Source organism: Priceomyces carsonii (genome assembly GCF_900007245.1).
Source record: "Priceomyces carsonii strain CBS4050 genome assembly, scaffold: Debaryomyces_carsonii_scaffold_4, whole genome shotgun sequence".
NCBI classification, from domain to species: domain Eukaryota; kingdom Fungi; phylum Ascomycota; class Pichiomycetes; order Serinales; family Debaryomycetaceae; genus Priceomyces; species Priceomyces carsonii.
The window spans coordinates 1,228,194-1,245,264 of NW_026946677.1; the positions used below are offsets into that span (position 1 = coordinate 1,228,194).

General features: G+C 36.5%; 10 protein-coding genes across 10 annotated transcripts; 4 read left to right on the top strand and 6 right to left on the bottom strand.

The window, feature by feature from the left end:
* Window positions 1-198: 198 nt before the first annotated feature.
* Window positions 199-1,209, bottom strand: PRCAT00004161001 (uncharacterized protein; the record flags this gene model as incomplete). The annotated part of the gene is made up of 1 exon (XM_062954141.1): window positions 199-1,209. One exon carries the CDS (start codon window positions 1,207-1,209, stop codon window positions 199-201), a length of 1,011 nt encoding a protein of 336 aa, XP_062810873.1.
* A 766-nt stretch (window positions 1,210-1,975) lies between these two features.
* Window positions 1,976-3,391, bottom strand: UGA1 (4-aminobutyrate transaminase; the record flags this gene model as incomplete). Its single annotated transcript, XM_062954142.1, has 1 exon — window positions 1,976-3,391. The coding sequence occupies one exon, from the start codon at window positions 3,389-3,391 to the stop codon at window positions 1,976-1,978; it is 1,416 nt and encodes a 471-aa protein (XP_062810874.1).
* A 717-nt stretch (window positions 3,392-4,108) lies between these two features.
* TBF1 (Tbf1p) lies at window positions 4,109-6,208 on the top strand (the record flags this gene model as incomplete). The annotated part of the gene is made up of 1 exon (XM_062954143.1): window positions 4,109-6,208. The coding sequence occupies one exon, from the start codon at window positions 4,109-4,111 to the stop codon at window positions 6,206-6,208; it is 2,100 nt and encodes a 699-aa protein (XP_062810875.1).
* A 341-nt stretch (window positions 6,209-6,549) lies between these two features.
* On the top strand, window positions 6,550-7,779 carry STE4 (G protein subunit beta; the record flags this gene model as incomplete). Its single annotated transcript, XM_062954145.1, has 1 exon — window positions 6,550-7,779. The coding sequence occupies one exon, from the start codon at window positions 6,550-6,552 to the stop codon at window positions 7,777-7,779; it is 1,230 nt and encodes a 409-aa protein (XP_062810876.1).
* A 240-nt stretch (window positions 7,780-8,019) lies between these two features.
* TAF14 (TATA-binding protein-associated factor) lies at window positions 8,020-8,839 on the bottom strand (the record flags this gene model as incomplete). Its single annotated transcript, XM_062954146.1, has 2 exons — window positions 8,020-8,748; window positions 8,831-8,839. 2 exons carry the CDS (start codon window positions 8,837-8,839, stop codon window positions 8,020-8,022), a joined length of 738 nt encoding a protein of 245 aa, XP_062810877.1.
* A 350-nt stretch (window positions 8,840-9,189) lies between these two features.
* PRCAT00004166001 (uncharacterized protein) lies at window positions 9,190-9,717 on the bottom strand (the record flags this gene model as incomplete). The annotated part of the gene is made up of 1 exon (XM_062954147.1): window positions 9,190-9,717. One exon carries the CDS (start codon window positions 9,715-9,717, stop codon window positions 9,190-9,192), a length of 528 nt encoding a protein of 175 aa, XP_062810878.1.
* A 523-nt stretch (window positions 9,718-10,240) lies between these two features.
* PPS1 (Pps1p) lies at window positions 10,241-12,541 on the top strand (the record flags this gene model as incomplete). The annotated part of the gene is made up of 1 exon (XM_062954148.1): window positions 10,241-12,541. One exon carries the CDS (start codon window positions 10,241-10,243, stop codon window positions 12,539-12,541), a length of 2,301 nt encoding a protein of 766 aa, XP_062810879.1.
* Window positions 12,542-13,072: 531 nt separating this feature from the next.
* Window positions 13,073-13,546, bottom strand: PRCAT00004168001 (anthrone oxygenase family protein; the record flags this gene model as incomplete). Its single annotated transcript, XM_062954149.1, has 1 exon — window positions 13,073-13,546. One exon carries the CDS (start codon window positions 13,544-13,546, stop codon window positions 13,073-13,075), a length of 474 nt encoding a protein of 157 aa, XP_062810880.1.
* A 793-nt stretch (window positions 13,547-14,339) lies between these two features.
* On the bottom strand, window positions 14,340-15,533 carry PRCAT00004169001 (uncharacterized protein; the record flags this gene model as incomplete). Its single annotated transcript, XM_062954150.1, has 1 exon — window positions 14,340-15,533. One exon carries the CDS (start codon window positions 15,531-15,533, stop codon window positions 14,340-14,342), a length of 1,194 nt encoding a protein of 397 aa, XP_062810881.1.
* A 553-nt stretch (window positions 15,534-16,086) lies between these two features.
* PRCAT00004170001 (uncharacterized protein) lies at window positions 16,087-17,019 on the top strand (the record flags this gene model as incomplete). The annotated part of the gene is made up of 1 exon (XM_062954151.1): window positions 16,087-17,019. The coding sequence occupies one exon, from the start codon at window positions 16,087-16,089 to the stop codon at window positions 17,017-17,019; it is 933 nt and encodes a 310-aa protein (XP_062810882.1).
* Window positions 17,020-17,071: the final 52 nt, after the last annotated feature.

The following is a 17,071-nucleotide window of genomic DNA, read 5'->3' on the forward strand; positions in this document are numbered from 1 at the left end:
GAATGGGACTAAACATTAAAATTTGAGCAAATTATGCCAAAATCAAAGGTCAGAGAAGACAAAGAAGAGCCTTGAAGATTAGAGCTTGATACTTGAATATTAGTCCTGGCAATATATAGTTATACATAAGTGTTCATGGAAAAATGCTATAGTTGTGCATCTAATGCAAAATGCCTATTGCGGAAGAAGGTATAAATATTACCAATTTGCAATTGAGCTTTTAAGAGTGTCATAACAGAGCCAACTGACGGCCATAGAGGGTACTATTTTGTATAAATTCGCCGAAAGGCCCTTATATGCACCAAAGAAGCCTTCAGAAGAAAAAATAGATACCAATGCCTGTGTTACAGAGGTATACTTGAATCCTAGTTCACCTCCAGCCATATTAGCAACCTGAAATCTTTTACGGAGTAAATCTAGAGGATATATGAGGACACCGCCAACAAAACTAGCAAATGCTCCCGCAGATAATTTCCATATTGGATTTGAAAAATCTCGTGGAGATTCATCCATGTATTCTCTAAGTTTCTCATATAAGGTGAAGTTGATAGCAACATACGGTGCGACACCTAATGTTGTTGGCACTATGCCACGATACAACGCAAGAAATCCACCTTCTGTTTTGTAAACAGTTTGTAAAGTTTCGAAAATTCCAGGAGGTTTCTTTAGCTTGGCCCGGTCAAGCTTCGATAATGAGGCAGTTTGAACCGTAATTCTTGCTCGCACCAAATCCAACGGATATGTTACAGCAACTGATACGATGCCACCAACTGACCCTGAAATAAGTCTCTCGTATACAAATAACTCTTTATCTTTACCGTGCTTTCTAGCTATAAATAATTGTTTGCATTTTTCAAACACAGCATACTGAACTGCACTATACGGGAAAATTCTAATGCAATTTAATAAATTACCCCGAAATAATCCCACCCATCCTTCGTCTTTGAAGATTTTAAAAATTGTGTTAAACATCCCATTATACGCATGTCCTGTTCCGGCTCCTTGTAATTGCAAAAGAATCTTAGCACGCTCAAAAGGAGACACAACAGTACGAGAAATGGCTCCTGCGATGCCTCCAGATATAAGCGACGCATTTCCATCAATTTTAACAAACGTCTTGAATTCTTGAAATATTTTATTCCCCACAGGTGCTTCCAGTTTCGATCTTCGCTTCAGATCTGATTCGAGCGTGTGTTTGGTTTCCTCCATTTTAAAATGAGAGCTGAGCTACTTGAAAGTACTTAAGTTCTACTTTTTAGAACTTGACCTATGGAGTAGCTCTTTCAAAGGTTGAATAATCAAATATGATTTCTAGTTAATTTCTTTTATTGTTTATTGATATATCTAAGAGCCGAAATTTTATTTTTCCCCGTGAAAAATTCACGAATCCATATTCTTATTGTGGCCCCATCAGCGTCGCTTAACTCCATTTTTGAAAGTGAATAACATGAAAGCTTCTCGAATATCAAAAGTTCTTGAGTTAATCCACTTTAAAACCTTCTTTCCTTTACTTCTATCTGATACTCATAGCTTTATAGTATTTTCCTAGAACACATAGTACAGCCCGTCCGGTTCTCGGGTTGATACCAGAAGTCCTAGATCTGTATATTTTCATAATTTATGCCTGTAGTTCTAAGATGAACGCCTGTTACTTCCGATGTTTAACTATTTACGGATAATATATTCTTGATCTACTGAGCGTCTTTATAATCATAGCTGACGACCAACGCATCTTAGTCCTACAAGGGATTAAAGAACCTTCAAATAGTCCCCGTAATCTGTTCAAAAATTGACTTCTATTATAGTCCTAGAATGAGTCATGGGCTTCGAATTCATAATATAAAATAATTTTAATGAGTGATTCATTGATTTATTGACCGATTCCTAAAATGCTGCGAAAAAGATTTCTATAAATTGGGAGTGAATTTATTTTAATCACCATTTATTAATCCATAACGAAAAAGCAAAAAATGGCCTATTTATATCCAGATAAAACCTTCTGAATTGCGTCAACTAATATGTCAGCATGTTTCTCTTCAAAGATCAAAGTTGGTCTAAGTCTAACTGACGCATCTCCACACCCACCCATGTTCACACCAGCAGCCTTAATATCAGCCAAAAATTTATTTCTAGCATCGGCAGAACTAAAAGTCCAAGCAATAAATGTACCTCTTCCTTTTCCTCTCAAATTTTGGAAGTAAGCAGGAAATTTAGACTGTAAGTTCTCTAACTTATTAAACAAGTATTCACCAACTTTCAAAGTTTTAGCAGGCAAGTCGTATTTAACAACTTCTCTTGCAATTGCTCCAGACAAGAGCATTCTTGCAGGATCACCACCCCAAGTGTTAAATTGACGATATGCTTTGTTGGGAATAATTTCTGGGTCATGGAAAAAGTAGCCCGAAGACTGAAACTTTTTGGAGAATGTGACCAAGTCAGGTGGAGGAGACAAGTTGAAATGTTCATGTGCCCAGAATTTACCTGTGGCACCGACACCAGTTTGAACTTCATCAATGATCAAGAGAGCACCGTACTTGATAGTGAGGTCTCTTAAACCTTGAAAAAACTCGGCAGAGCCATGATTATCACCTCCCTCAGATTGAATGGGTTCAACTAATAAAGCTGCAATTGGGGAATTCCATGTCTTAAAAATGTTTTCTACTATTTCTAAGCATCTTTTATCCTCTTCCTCATTTTCCTTTTCATGTTTGTCCAAAGGATACTTGTATTCTGGAAACTCAGCCTTTGGCCACTTAAAAGAAGGCAAGTCCAATTTATGGATTGGCTTAGCAGCGGTGACGGAAGCAGTTGCTAACAACCGACCGTGGAAAGCTCTTTTAAATGACAAAACTGCTAAGTCCGGCGAACCAGGACTAGAGTTTTCCATTACTGAGGCACTCTCTTCGGGTGTAAAGTCAACATTGTATCCTCTTTTCTTCGACATGTAATACATAAAAGCAGCTTTGAATGCCAACTCATTGGCATCAGAGCCAGATAACCCTGGGAAAACCTTATCCTGACCCTTTGGAGCAACCTTCAATATTTCCTTTACAATGTTCTCGGTATCCTCACCAGGAAAGTTCAAGGTTGCTGGTCTATCAACAATAGCCTTTATCATTTCATCTGATTTCGCAGCTTCAATCAAAGCAGGATTATTATAGCCTAATGGAATGGAAGCAATCTGTGCGTAGACATCCAAATATTGATTTCCATCAACATCTGTAATGTAGTTACCAACAGATTTCCCATAGTTAGCAACAAAGTATGCTGCTCTCCCATCGTATACTTTATCTAAGGATTTGATTGCTTCCTTGGATTTTGGTCCTGGAAACTCTTTTGTCTTCAATGACGGAGCACTAGGCTCTGAAAAATACTTCTCCGACACTGACATATCTTTTAAAACGTTAATAATTTAAATGAGTTAAAGGGAATGAAGTCTCACCTTTAAGTACTTAGGGCCCTCGAGGAGTCAACTCATATCGGCTTCCAAATCGGGTATCCGCTAATTTCTGAAATGCTACAAATATGCCGCCAACCATTTCCGAAGACAGCATTTAACGCACATTTTAAGGCTCTGGGTTCCCTACACTTCTACTCCGGAGTGTGTATAGTGATATAACTATCACGAGCTTACGACGTGACAAGCTACAAGCTATGTTCTCTTTAAAGGTCTCCTGCGACCAAATTATTGAGGAGCTCCGTAAAAATAAAAGTCATCGAGGATCACTTTTAGGCTCTCGAAAATATTAAATTGGTTCTTTCTGCTCTTCATGACTGGTTCCATTAATATTCAGTGGTCGTTCCGCTGTCAAGGTTTTTTTTTGTTTACTTTTTTTTTTCTCTTATAATTATTTTTGTTAACTCTTATCAACTCTAGATTCTCCTCCTCAATAATTGACTATTTAAAGAGTCAGTAAATACTATTCTCTACGGTATTGATAATGTCAGCTCGCTGAATATTGTTCCTGACCTTCTGCCAAAAGTCATCATGCCTGTATATAGTCCTTTTTCAAAGTTTATATTTCATTACATCTCGTCACAAAGATAAACAACAACATTCGACTCTAACTTCACAGTGTTGGACTAGACCAAGTTCTGAGACTTCGGTATGGCTCCTTCTGATAAGGAAGACTTGAATGAAAGTAAGACCAGGCTGTCTTCCGGAGAGGAAGGGAAGCGTGGCGATGATGATGTTGATTTGAATATATATGAGATTGATAAAATGCTTTCTGAGTCAATCAACGACAACCACGGAAATAGAGAAGAACAAGAGAATATTCAACAAAAACGTCAAGTAGAATCAGAAGCAGAGGATACTTTGAAGCGCCATAAGAGGGCGGAGAGCGAAAATGAAAGCGAAGATACAGCAATTCATGAAAGTTCTAAAGTTAATAACAAAGTAGGCCCTATCGATGGGAAGCAAGACGAAAACGATGTAAGTACTAGCTCACCTAATAGGCTTCGAAATCTAGAGCTAGAGTTCGAAAGAGCCATTGAAGGACAACAGGAAGAAATAGGCACAGAACATCAAAAACAGAATGATGAAAGAACCATCTTGGAAGACAAAAGTTCTGGAAATTCGGATGAGAAAGTCGAGAAGTCACCCCAAACTGTTTATCACGGTGGTGTAGCGGTACCAGCAAACTCAGAGCTATTGAATACAAATACTGCGTTTGAAGCTTACAGTGCATTATCCAGTCAGTTTCCGCCTTTAGCCGTCCTTGCGAATGCGCATTTAGCTGCATTACCTTTACCTATAGTAGCTCCAGATTATCTTCCTCCAAGGATACAATTACTCATCAACACCTTACCGACACTTGACAATTTGGCTACGCAGTTGTTGAGAATTGTTGCGGTGGGACCCTACCAGAAGATCGTAGAGTTAGCATCCAATCCAGATAGTCCTTCTGGCGCAGCCTACAGGGATTTAACTTCCTTGTTCGAGTTCACAAAAAAATTGTATTCTGAAGAAGATCCATTCTTGTCTGTGGAGCACATAGCACCTGGAATGTGGAAGGGGGGCGAAAAGACTCCTAGCATATTAAGGAATAGAGAACAAAGTATCGAATCAACTTTGAGAAAGGTCAATTTAGCCACCTTCTTGGCTGCAGCGCTCGGAACAATAGAAGTTGGCTTTTTTCATTTAAATGAATCGTTTCTTGATGTTTTTTGTCCGATCAATAACTTGGACCCTGATAATGCTTTATCTAATATGAATTCAAATAACATGAGCTTGCAAAGCGGAGTAAACACAGCCATCGGTGATAGAGTTGGAAAGTTATTAAAGCCCCAAGCAGAATTATACTTGGAGTTGAAAACACAGGCATATATCTCAGCAATAGAAGCAGGCGATAGGTCAAAAGAAGAAATAATGGAGGATATTATACCAAGTAATTTAGACGAGATTCTTTTAGCAAGACGAGGTTCTAATTTACTTTCACCCACTGAACAAGATTTCATTGAGCGTTGTTTATCAAGAAAGGAAACTCTTTTGAGTTATTCTGATGACAAAAACCTCACCGAAGAATATGAATGGTTCTCATTCTTGAAAGATTTATTTGATTATATATCGAAAAATATGGGTTTCGTGATATGGGGCAAAAGAGGTAGGAACGTTAGGGAGAGAACCAAAGGTAATACTAAAGATTCTAGTGTTCTTGATAATGAAGAGATCATACGATCAGCGTCGTCAATACCGGCTCCCGAACAAAGTGTACTTCGGTTGAGCCCGACTGCTGACTTGAGATCCCAAGAAATTAGTGAGATCACCAGCTCGCTATTACCATCAGAAATCCAGGAACAGCAATTGCATCTTAGAATTAATCCTGGATCTAATCTTAGGAACTTACAAAGAAGACCATGGACAAGAGACGAAGAAAAAGCCTTGCGTCACGCTTTGGAGTTAAAGGGACCAATGTGGTCTACTATATTAGAACTTTTTGGAAATGGAGGTAAAATTTCTGAAGCTCTTAAAAATAGAACACAAGTACAACTCAAAGATAAAGCAAGAAACTGGAAAATGTTCTTTTTAAAGAGTGGCTTGCCAGTTCCTAATTATCTTCAAAAGGTAACGGGAGATCTCGAACGTGATGATAGGCTGAAAGCAAATAAACGAGCCAATAGGAGCAAAAAAGCTGCTTTATCAGCAAGTTCGTCTCCATCGGCAGCCCAAGTTGAAGGCTCAGGAGAAAATCCTATGAAGAAGTGAGTTTTTTCACAAAATGCTTCTTGGTATGCCGAATTGGACTATATCAAAAACTTTTAATCAAATGAAGGGTTCTTTAAATAAAAAGATCCGCATGTAAAGTGTTTTGAATTGCATTTAAACAATAATGTCGCTGTTCAAAATCTATTGTGACTATCGGTCCTGTCACCTTTTTCGAGTAATGATCGGTTCTCATATTGGAATGAAATGTGTTAATCAATTTTGTGTCACAAAAATTGGCACCCATTTTATTGCATGGGCTACTCGTTTTAAACATGAAGGACAATATTTCGATAATAATTGAGCAAAGAAGAAAAGAAAGCGAGTAGAAAAGCAGGGCGAACATGATTTCAACAGGCAACAATCTGCTTGAAAACATAGATGAAAGAATCCACCTGGCAAAACGGGAAGCTAGAGAACTCTTTAAAGAAGTGGAGTTTGTGCGTAATAAAACTCAGGACTCAAACTTGCTCAGTTTATCTCATAGAATTAGCAATATTCCTAGAAACTATACCAAATTGCATCTATATAATACTTTAAAGGGACATAGAAATAAAATAGCGAAAATCAGGTGGCACATGGATTCCACAAGATTATTATCTGCTAGCCAGGACGGATTCATGATCATTTGGGATGCTGTGAGTGGACTTAAGAAACAAGCGGTGAATTTAGAGAATCAGTGGGTGCTCACATGTGACTATTCTCCTAGCGGTAGGTTGGTGGCTTCCGCGGGTCTCGATAACGCCTGCACGATATATAAAGTCAAGTCAGACAGCAGTGGCATAATAAATGATCAAAATGCCTATGAGATGTACGGAAATATTCAACAATCTGTCCAGTCAATCTTTAAGGGCCATAGGGCCTATGTGTCGGATTGTAAATTTGTAAATGATGCTTCAATCTTGACTTCAAGTGGGGATCTGACATGTGCATTATGGGACATAACCAAGGGTAAAAAGGCAAGGGACTTCATTGACCATATAAGCGATGTCCTTTGCCTATCAGAGTTTCCGACGTACATCAAAACAGATAGTCCTTTATTTTTATCAGGATCTTCAGATGGTTACGTTAAAGCCTGGGACGTGAGAACGCAATCACCTACTCAAAGTTTCTTCATTTCCAATTCTGATGTGAATTGCACCAAAGTATTTGCAGATGGGTATTCATTTATTGTTGGGTCTGACGATGGAATGCTAAGGTGGTTCGATTTGAGATCTGATTGCGATATTGCAGTTTACTCGCTACAGTCACAATTTCACAATTCAGATTCATCCTCTAAAACATACCGCAATGATTACAGCCCGACAGACCAAGTCAGTTCTAATTCACTTAGTGCCTCTTCGACTTTGGATAGTCCAGGGGTGTTATCAGTTGATTTTAGTAGAAGCGGTCGATTGATATACGCTTGTTACTCTGAGTTTGGATGTTTGATTTGGGACTCTTTGAAGAATGAAATTATTGGGTCAGTTGGAAATGAACACTTAAATAAAATCAATCAAGTTGCCGTGAGCCCCGATGGAATAGGATTGGCGACAGCCTCGTGGGATGCAACTATTAAAGTCTGGGCAGCTTAATGTTTGAGCATTAACCGAGACTCATAAATGAGCATAATGAAACCTGTAAAGTAGTATACTATGTATTTTTTTTAAATTATTTCTTCTTATTTTATTCTTTCAAAAGGGAATAGCATACTTTTTATTATGTATATTACAATATGTTTGAATTTGGTTCTCTTTAACTTTTCAGACGTTTTATTAATACAAAATAAGCTGTTAAGATATAAAAATTATCTAGGAGAGTGGATTTTTGTTTGATCAAACTTCCTCTGTGCGCTTTTTAACGTAATCCCACAAACTCTTCAATAAAGAATCAGGTAAGGTATAAAGATCCATCGTAAACTCGCCATTATCCACATCATTTTTGATATTCATGTCATTAGTTCTATTATCGGTTACCATTTGTACAATGACAATTAAATCATCTTCATTCAATTTTGTCAACCCGTTGGCTAATTTTTCTAAATCCACATTACCTTTAAATGCATTACCATTTGATGTCTTGGACTTCTTAGCCTTATTATTCAAGTCAGAGTCGGTTTTACGCTTAACGCTTAAGTCATCAACGTTGTTAGGTAAAGGACCACTTTCTAACAAGAGCTTATTCAATGCTTGGTTTTTATTTGTAGGAATCGAAATAACATGATCAGTAGTGTATTTTTCCTGTGAAAAGTTCAAATCATGACTGAGCTTCCTCTCTCCCAGTTTACCGCTTATTCCTAACAAATGCACTGCTATCGGTATATCAAATTCTCCCCATCCCTGCTCTTGAACTCTAAATGGTTGCTGTTTAAGTGTCCTAATAGGATTCACGAAAGTTGGATGTAATGAATATGTTACTCTATCGAGAATATTGGCAGGAATTTCATTTCCTGACTGATCCAACATGGTTATTTCGATCGACCATTCTCTGATGGGAAAGTTTTCCACCGGTGGTAAATCTTTCAAAATATGTTGTTCAGTGGTAATTCTAATTGTTCTTTTCACCTAAACATTGCTAGTTAGTATTTATCCTATTCAAGCTGGTAATATAATCTAAATTTTTCAGATTTCTTATCAAGATACATACTTCAGACATATTTAGATAAATTCCTCAACCCTCCGGTATATTTATACAAATGTTTCTTTGATATGAATGGCTTCAAAGAGTAGGGACGGAAAACACTTCAAAAACAAAATTACACAAAAGTGAATTATATAATAACGAGCAAAACATATGAAACAGATGAACTACAGAGATAATACCACAAACGACAACGATTTGTGCTTAGTCCATTGGCTTCCAAAGGGAACATCTTTAAAATATTTCTCCGTGAAGTTTGAAAACACGAGAAGGTGAAATAGTTGACAATGATGTATGTCAATTGATTAACACCACTTTTATGATTATATTTTATCTATTTACAAGTGCATATCATAAAAAGAGGTTTACTTAGTAAATACTTGTTTGTAAATCTTTGGTACTAGGGGCTTTACCAATTCGGGTGATGATCTCCATTTCTGGGCAAGTTCAGACAGAATTAATTTAAATAATTTTCCCATAGGTACATTGCCCTCTGTAGCTTTTATTTTGGTTAAATAGTCTTTAAGAGAAGCCTCCAATTCTTCTGAAGAAGCTACTGGTAAATCTTTCAAGTAACCGTTGATGATTTCAATCTCTAATTTTTCAACAGCGGCCAAGTCTTCCCTGTTTTGACCCTCATATTCTTCCACTGCTCGCTTTCTTTGCTTATTCATCTTGCTAAGTGTTTGAAATAGAACGAACTCGTTTTGGGAAGCTCCATCTATCTCCGTGTCCTTTACTCTGGACATTATCATTTTTATTCCATTTTTCTTTACCGTATCTTTGTCCAACATTGATCTCTTCAAGTCCTGTTTGATCTTGGCCATCACTTGCTGATACGCTACTGAAGACTGGAATCTCTTTGACGCTTTGAATAGTGGGTTTGCAAACATTTTTGGACTAACCTTTCATAGATATGCAATCAATCACCTTATCTTCTGGTCCAGACTTCGAAAATTTTTGTGTAGAGTGCGCTGTTACCGATATTTGGCCCTTTATTATGGCTTTATGGCCGAGATTGGCAAGTGATTTTGACAGTATATAGCATTAAATTCAATACAGCCACACCTTCCTAGCAATAGTAAAATAGAGTTATATGGTATAATCTCGGTGGTTCCAGTGTTAGCAGGTTGAGTAAAGTGCCACTGACCATCAAAATCACACATTGGGGAGGTTTAAAATTTAGCGGCACACTGCTTCAATCGACAGCAATCGACAGCAGGCTGTGATAAAAAGAATAAAAGTAGGCTTGAAGGGTTAGGATTTGTATATGTACAAGGCTGAATAGCAAAGTACAGCTGATACATTCGATACACTAAAGGAAGGTTCAGAGATATTGAGTATATAAATCTGACATATCATATAAGAACTAAGTGGAGTCGTCAATTGAAACAATTAGAATTTGATACTATAGTAATGAGCTTATTTGAGCGTATAATCCATGGCAGCGACGTGAGAATTGCTAATAAGGCTCTGTCAACTAATTCGTTGACTAATGCACAAGCCATAGTTCCTAGATCTCAGAGCGCCCGTGAAAGTGACTTGACGACTACTTTATCTAATAAGATCTATTCAATTGATCTGGAGATGAATTTATCAAACGGATCTCAATACTCAACATCTGAATCATCCAAAGCAGAGCCAAGCTGGTTGGATGAGTTTAATTCCAAGCTCGAAAAAATGGAAGGTAAATGTCATATATACAAGATCAAAAAACCTTCTCAACTTGCAGATCTTTTGGATTACCACTCAGACCCTGAATTGAATAAACTTCCAACGAATATGTTTCCTTATTTGCATGGCTTAAATACGTTAAAGCAAAGATATTTTTTTAAACGCGATGTGGATATATCTAAAGATACATTTGTTTCTTATAGGGATCTATATTCAAGTGATATAAAGGATCCAGTACAAGCACCCAAAACAAATTATTTTAGCTTAATGGTTGTTAAGGTTGATACAGATTCAGGTGAAGAGCTTTTGAATTCCATTTATTTGGGAGATTTGTTACAGTCGGCTCCTGCTAGATTTGACGACTCAGTGAAGGATATCGATGATCTTTACGACCATTATGAAAAATTCAGTAGCATCAACGATCTAGACATGGATGCTGACCAACCTATTGATATCCGTAACTATAAAAGCCAAATTAAGTTAATGGCGCCATTGTCACACTTTGTGGTTTATAGTTCTACTAATGATTTCCAATTTTGTTCACAAGCTGCAACGCTTTTGAATCTGCTTATGGATGAAGAGAAGAATATATACATGGTTGATTTTAATATGGATCAAATGGGTCAAATTTATATAGAACATGATGACGCAGAAGCTTATCCAATTGATCTGGTTCGAGATATGCCATTCAGTTGCAAATTATTGAAATGGGAGCAGAATCTAATATGGAAATTAAATTCCTTGAAATGGTGCTACAAAAATGTCTGCCTCGGCACAATTGCTGATTATAATTTCCTTCATAAGAACAAAAATGATTTTAAGCTCTTTTTCAATTGTCATGAGGATGCAGCATTTCCCAGCTTACATGTTTTGCAGCAATTATTGTATGATGCAAAAAAAAATGGAATAAAAAAACCGATATACTTAGACTTTCCTTCTTCTGGATCAATTGACATCAACAAAATAACATATGAACAGATATTAAGCTTTTTGAATACTCTTTGTTTTTTAAATTTTGTTACAAATAGCATGAACGAGAAAGTCTTCTTATTTTCTTACGACGGCTTTACAGGTATAAGCTTATTCGTGATTGCACTCGGGATGTTTTTAAATAACGAATTAGTCGAAAAGGCCATAATTAGCTTGTTAGGAGACCATCCATCAGGTCTTGGGAAAAACGTTCGGTTATATTATTTTAGAGGAGATTTAATACTTTTGAAAAGACTTGAAGGTTTTATGAAATTTGCTAAGGATAAAAGCTCGAAAAATAGCGCAACATTTATTAAGTCGATAGAATATACCCGGGACATACTTCCATTTGAAGAAAAGATTAGGTCGGAAGGTAAACCTCTGTATGACTGGTTTGATTTCGATTCAGATTGTAACTTTCCTTCGAAGGTATTTGGCAATTTGTATTTGGGATCTTTGAGTCATGCTTCTTCTTCAACTATTCTCAATACGTTGAATATTAGTAAGATTATCGCTATTGGTGAGCGACCAAATTGGTTCGAAAAATTGAAAGTGTCTTTCGATTTCGAGTCACGTCCAAAATTTAGAGTCATTGAGCCGATATTCATTTTTAACGATGGAACCAGTAAAGTTTATGAGATACACTTGCCTAGAGGAACAAAAGTTCATAATTTACAATCCTTGAAAACAATTATCTACATATATCATTTAAACGATGACGGAAGGGACTCAATGCTACCACTCTTGACAAGTTGTCCCGAACACATTCAACTGAAATTTTTAGTTGACCCCAGATCGAAACAGTTTAAGACTATGGTACACTGTAGAATTGGGGTTTCTCGGTCCGCATCCTTGATAATTGCGGCGGTAATGAAATATTACAAATTGAATCTTCTTCAAGCTTATCTTTTTGTCAGAGTCAAAAGGTTCAATGTGATCATTCAACCCAATTTACGACTTTTTTACGAACTTTACTTATACGAAGAGTATTTAAAATTGAGGAGGGTATACAATTGGTCGTTCATGTGCAATGAAATACATAAGTTGAACGATCATTATATCGAAAGGAGCTAGTTTCACTCTCATCTTTTAATTCAATCTTTTTCAACTCATTATAATTCAAAGTCAAGAATGGGTTCCTGAGCCCATAGCATTTAGATTTTTTAATTCATAAAATAAACGAAAACCATAATTTATTCTCTAAGTTCGCTGGTATGAAATTAAGATAATTAAAGAGATTCCTGATGAAATACTGGCCAGACGATGAAAAAAAAAAGCAAAGGATGAGCGAATCGCCTTCTGTTAGATATATAATTATCTTACCATGATGATGTACAGGAAAAGAAGCTGTCAGAGTCGCATTTCATCAGGCGAAGTTGAAATAATTTGAAGAAAGCACTCTATAGTGTAATTTCCCGCCTGATCATAGTTAGATAGGGAGTGAAAGTAGGCACGTTCAATACGCAATACATTTCGTACAACGATGTATTCATGTTCCTATGTCTTTACTAAAATTCATGATTGTGTCGAAGGTGAGACGATATTAGCACTCGCTCATATCTCAATAATCCTAACTAATTAGCATATTTATTTGAGAATAAAACATCATACGAAATTGGCAAGAGAATTCACAAATCCAACGGTAAAGATCGCAGCCCTTGCAATGCTTAGCTTATTCCAAGTACTAATGTGGGATTGAAGTCCGGTAGTTTTTATCTCTTCAACGTTATTGATTTTTGCAATTTCTTTGAGCTTCTTCACAGTTGGAAGTATGAAGAGAGCAGTAAAGGGAATAACGGCAATTGATGCTATTCCACTTATCATACACGCATTTCGAAATTCCCTAGTGACATTGTCGAACAAAACTTCATAAAAGTAGATTCCAAAGCTAACTAATGCACTGAATCCCATTATCTTGGAACAATCATCGTACAATTTGACCCATTGCTTTGCCTGGGCTGTGTCTGAATGATAATTTTGAAGTATTGAGGGAATAAAAACTCCTGATATTATAACGTTACCGCCAACAAATATGGATTGAGAAAATAAAGCTATTTTGATGATAACTGGTACAGCCATTTTAATGAAGAGGTGTCTCACAGGATAATTGATAAGATCACAAATTCTTGAAATTATTTAGTTTCTGATGGGAGACTCTTAAATATACATTTTCTGGGGTCATCATGTCATATTATACAGGTCTCAAGATAGCAACATAAAGTAAAGCGAGATCCTCGTAGTGAAGATTCGCAATCTCCAAACATGTTTAAACAACTACACTTCTAAGATATTTAGGGCTTAGTCAGAAGTTGCTATGATTCGAAGCCCTCAAGAAGTAAAATTTTTTCTTGCTAAAGTTCATTAATACCCTAATTTACTTAAGGCAATGAAAACAAATGATCTCTAATATTAAGCAATATTACTGAACCCAAATTACATAGTGAGTACAATTACAGGGTGGTCATATAAGTATAATGTTAGGTTAAAATTTTAAGAGTTATTATTAGCTCTTTTCTAATTTAAATACAACCAGGATCACAATCAACTAACTTTCTAGTATATAAATATAATTCTTCTAATTTTTTAGTAAAGCGTTTCCTTCTGTTCGCGAAGGTTCACATACGGAGTTGAGCAGCTTTCCAAAAGTAATTAATTCGCTCTTTTGACTCAAAGCACAAGATTCGCAACCTTCGGGGATATCATGGTGCAAAAGGAGAAGACTAGATTAGCACCCCCATTCGAAGGGATTTTTCATATCCTCAGTTCTTACATAATTTAATCGTGTAAGGCGTCTGATACCATAGTTATTATGGCATGTCTAGAATTTATTTGCATTCGTAGGCTTACTGTCATCATGACTTTTTAGGGCAAATTAAGCAAGTGTTAATTCCTCAAAATTCAACTCATTAGCAGCTAAAAATGTGCTCAAATCTTTTATTTCGTATTTGTACTGAAAAACAAGTTCAAACAAAGACTCATCTTCAGAGTCTCTCCAGCGACCGTAATAAGATAAATTATATTTCTTGAACCAATAGCAATAATCTGTCCAAGTATTGCCTTGATAGCTTGTTTTTCCTGTGACGATAATACGTAATGAACAATAATAAAATAATATTTTGCATGCGAAATATTCCTTCTTCTCCTTTGCAAGAATGTAAAATTCGTCATGAATCTGGAAGATCCATCCCCATATCAGAGAGGAGCTTTCCAGCACAATTAAATTGTACAATAGGTTGTTAAGTTTCGTCGTAGCATCGGCATATATAAAGGAGTCATGAGGAGAAATTTCACCCTCCTCCTCTAGCTTGAGCCTATAAGCAGTAAGGTGGTCTGTCAAAGTAATTCTATTGCACAAATTGGACACATTCGAAGTCGAATTCATATCCTCTTCAAATAGTATACCAAAACTAGTCTGCTGGAATTTCAGTATTGTAAGACTTAGCATATGTTTCATTCCCATGCAAACTGAAAGTAGATTTGATTGGGATGGGTCATTAGATACTAAAGAAAGGAACATTGTCTGATGGTGCAGCAACAAATTGAAAATAATTAAGCTTGAAATATACATTTCAATAGCTTGAAAACCAGAACTTGGTACATCACCATTTTTGATGTTATTCACATTATGAATTGTCTTTTTAACACAGTCTAGAAAATATTGAACCGTTAGTGTGTGAAGCTTTTTACTCTGATGAAAACCTCTGATCTGATCAGGCTCAAATACACGATGATGTATAGTCAAAAACTTGGAAGCTGCAGGCGCTAGAGTTGCACTTTTACCTTTGAACTGGTCATAGAAATCAAGGTTTTCTAGATGCATCGTACTTATTGCATATATGCAATCACGAACTAATTCAGAATGGAAACCTAATCTCTGGGAGTCAAAAAACCATGCATTCATCTTTGGATTCAGATGAGGTACAAAATCTGATTCACAAAGCTGTTGGTAGTAGCAAATCAATTGATACTGAAAAGAAGATATACCTATCAGACTGTGTATTGAATTAATTGACTTTTGAGACTGAGATATTACAGTTGAGTAGTATTTAGAGATCGGTCTTTCCATTGTTTCAGCCTTTCCTTGGTGTTTTTTGCCTTTTATCTTGGGGTACACACATTCCCGGTTTCTATGAACACAATATTCGCATGCTGGTCGAGCCTCATCACACTTAAATTTGTTAGCATTGTCAATGTCTTTTCCTTTATCAATAAGGAGTAACTCATTTAACTTACCTTAATCTTAAGTTTGCGGCAATTGAGGCATCTTACCGTTGCAGTTTTAGATCTCTTTTTGAAAAGACTTACTACACTTTGTAAATTAGGGCTGGCATCTGCCATAATTGAATCTGGAGAAAAGCAATCAATCTTTGTGAACAAGAGAATAGCCTTTCTTAGAATAGGACAACGCTTACGAAACTAATCTATCGATTTGCATATAAGCACACTCAAAGACTACTGAATCCATCAAGACGCTTATGTAAGCGTCCTATCCGTGGCTCTTGGGGTAACGAATTTGATAAAGCCGCTTATACGAAACCATGACAAAAGAATATAAATATTGAAGGAATGGCTAGTTCATTTCAATCCAGAAGAGAGCTATAGTGCTCGATTAATACAAAATGGGATTCAAATCTGTGAACGAGGGAATTGCTGCAAGTGTCTTTTTAGGTGCTTACACTTTATATAGTATTGTTGCAATAGCAGTCGTGCTTAAAAAAGGATTCTGGACTACATACACGCACTTACTTTTTTATGGTATAATAAGGGTCGGAGCTCAAATCTGTGGTGTTGCATTCAGTAAATTAGGCCTAGAGCACTATGGATGGCTAGTGGGCTATTTGGTTCTTGGTGTTGAGGGTTATTTTATACTTGTTCTTTCCTCATTTTATTTGTTGATAAACGTCTATCAAGAAAAGACTGGTCAGAAGGACAATAAGTTCAATAAGTCAATTTTCAATAAATCGGACGGCACGAGCATTAAGCTTTTGGGATCAGAAGTAACATTTAAAGGAATAATGTTCCAATATATGATTGTTGCAAATGTACTTCTCGCGGTCGGTGGATCAATCTTATGTTCTTTGAAAGCAGACGAGTACGAGACCAAAAAAGGCACATTGAATGCATCGAAAGCATTAAGGGGGGCTGGACAGATTATATTCTTGATTGTCACACTCATGGTGGTAGCCTTGACTGTTTGCGCCCGATTTTGGGAGAAAATTCGTCATTCTACAATAACGTTCATTCTAGTTGCAGCTCCATTTTTGTTGATTCGAGCTATCTATGGCACTCTAACATGTTTCGTCAACAAAATGAATTATTTTCAACTATCAAATTATACAGAGGATGGATTATCGACCTATTTTGTTGCTACGGAGTATTGCTTAGCTACGACAATGGAATTTGTATCTGCTTCTCTCTTAATCTCTACTTTTCTTATAAGCAGATATGAATCAAGGAGAGGAGACTTCTCAACGAGTTCATTAGATGATAAAGAAGGGCTTGAAGTGGTGACGCCATTTTCTAAGTCTAAAAATTCTAGTGAAAAATGCTGACTTACAAATATTTACCGAAACGTATAAGTCGCCCTGACCATTCTTGATATTT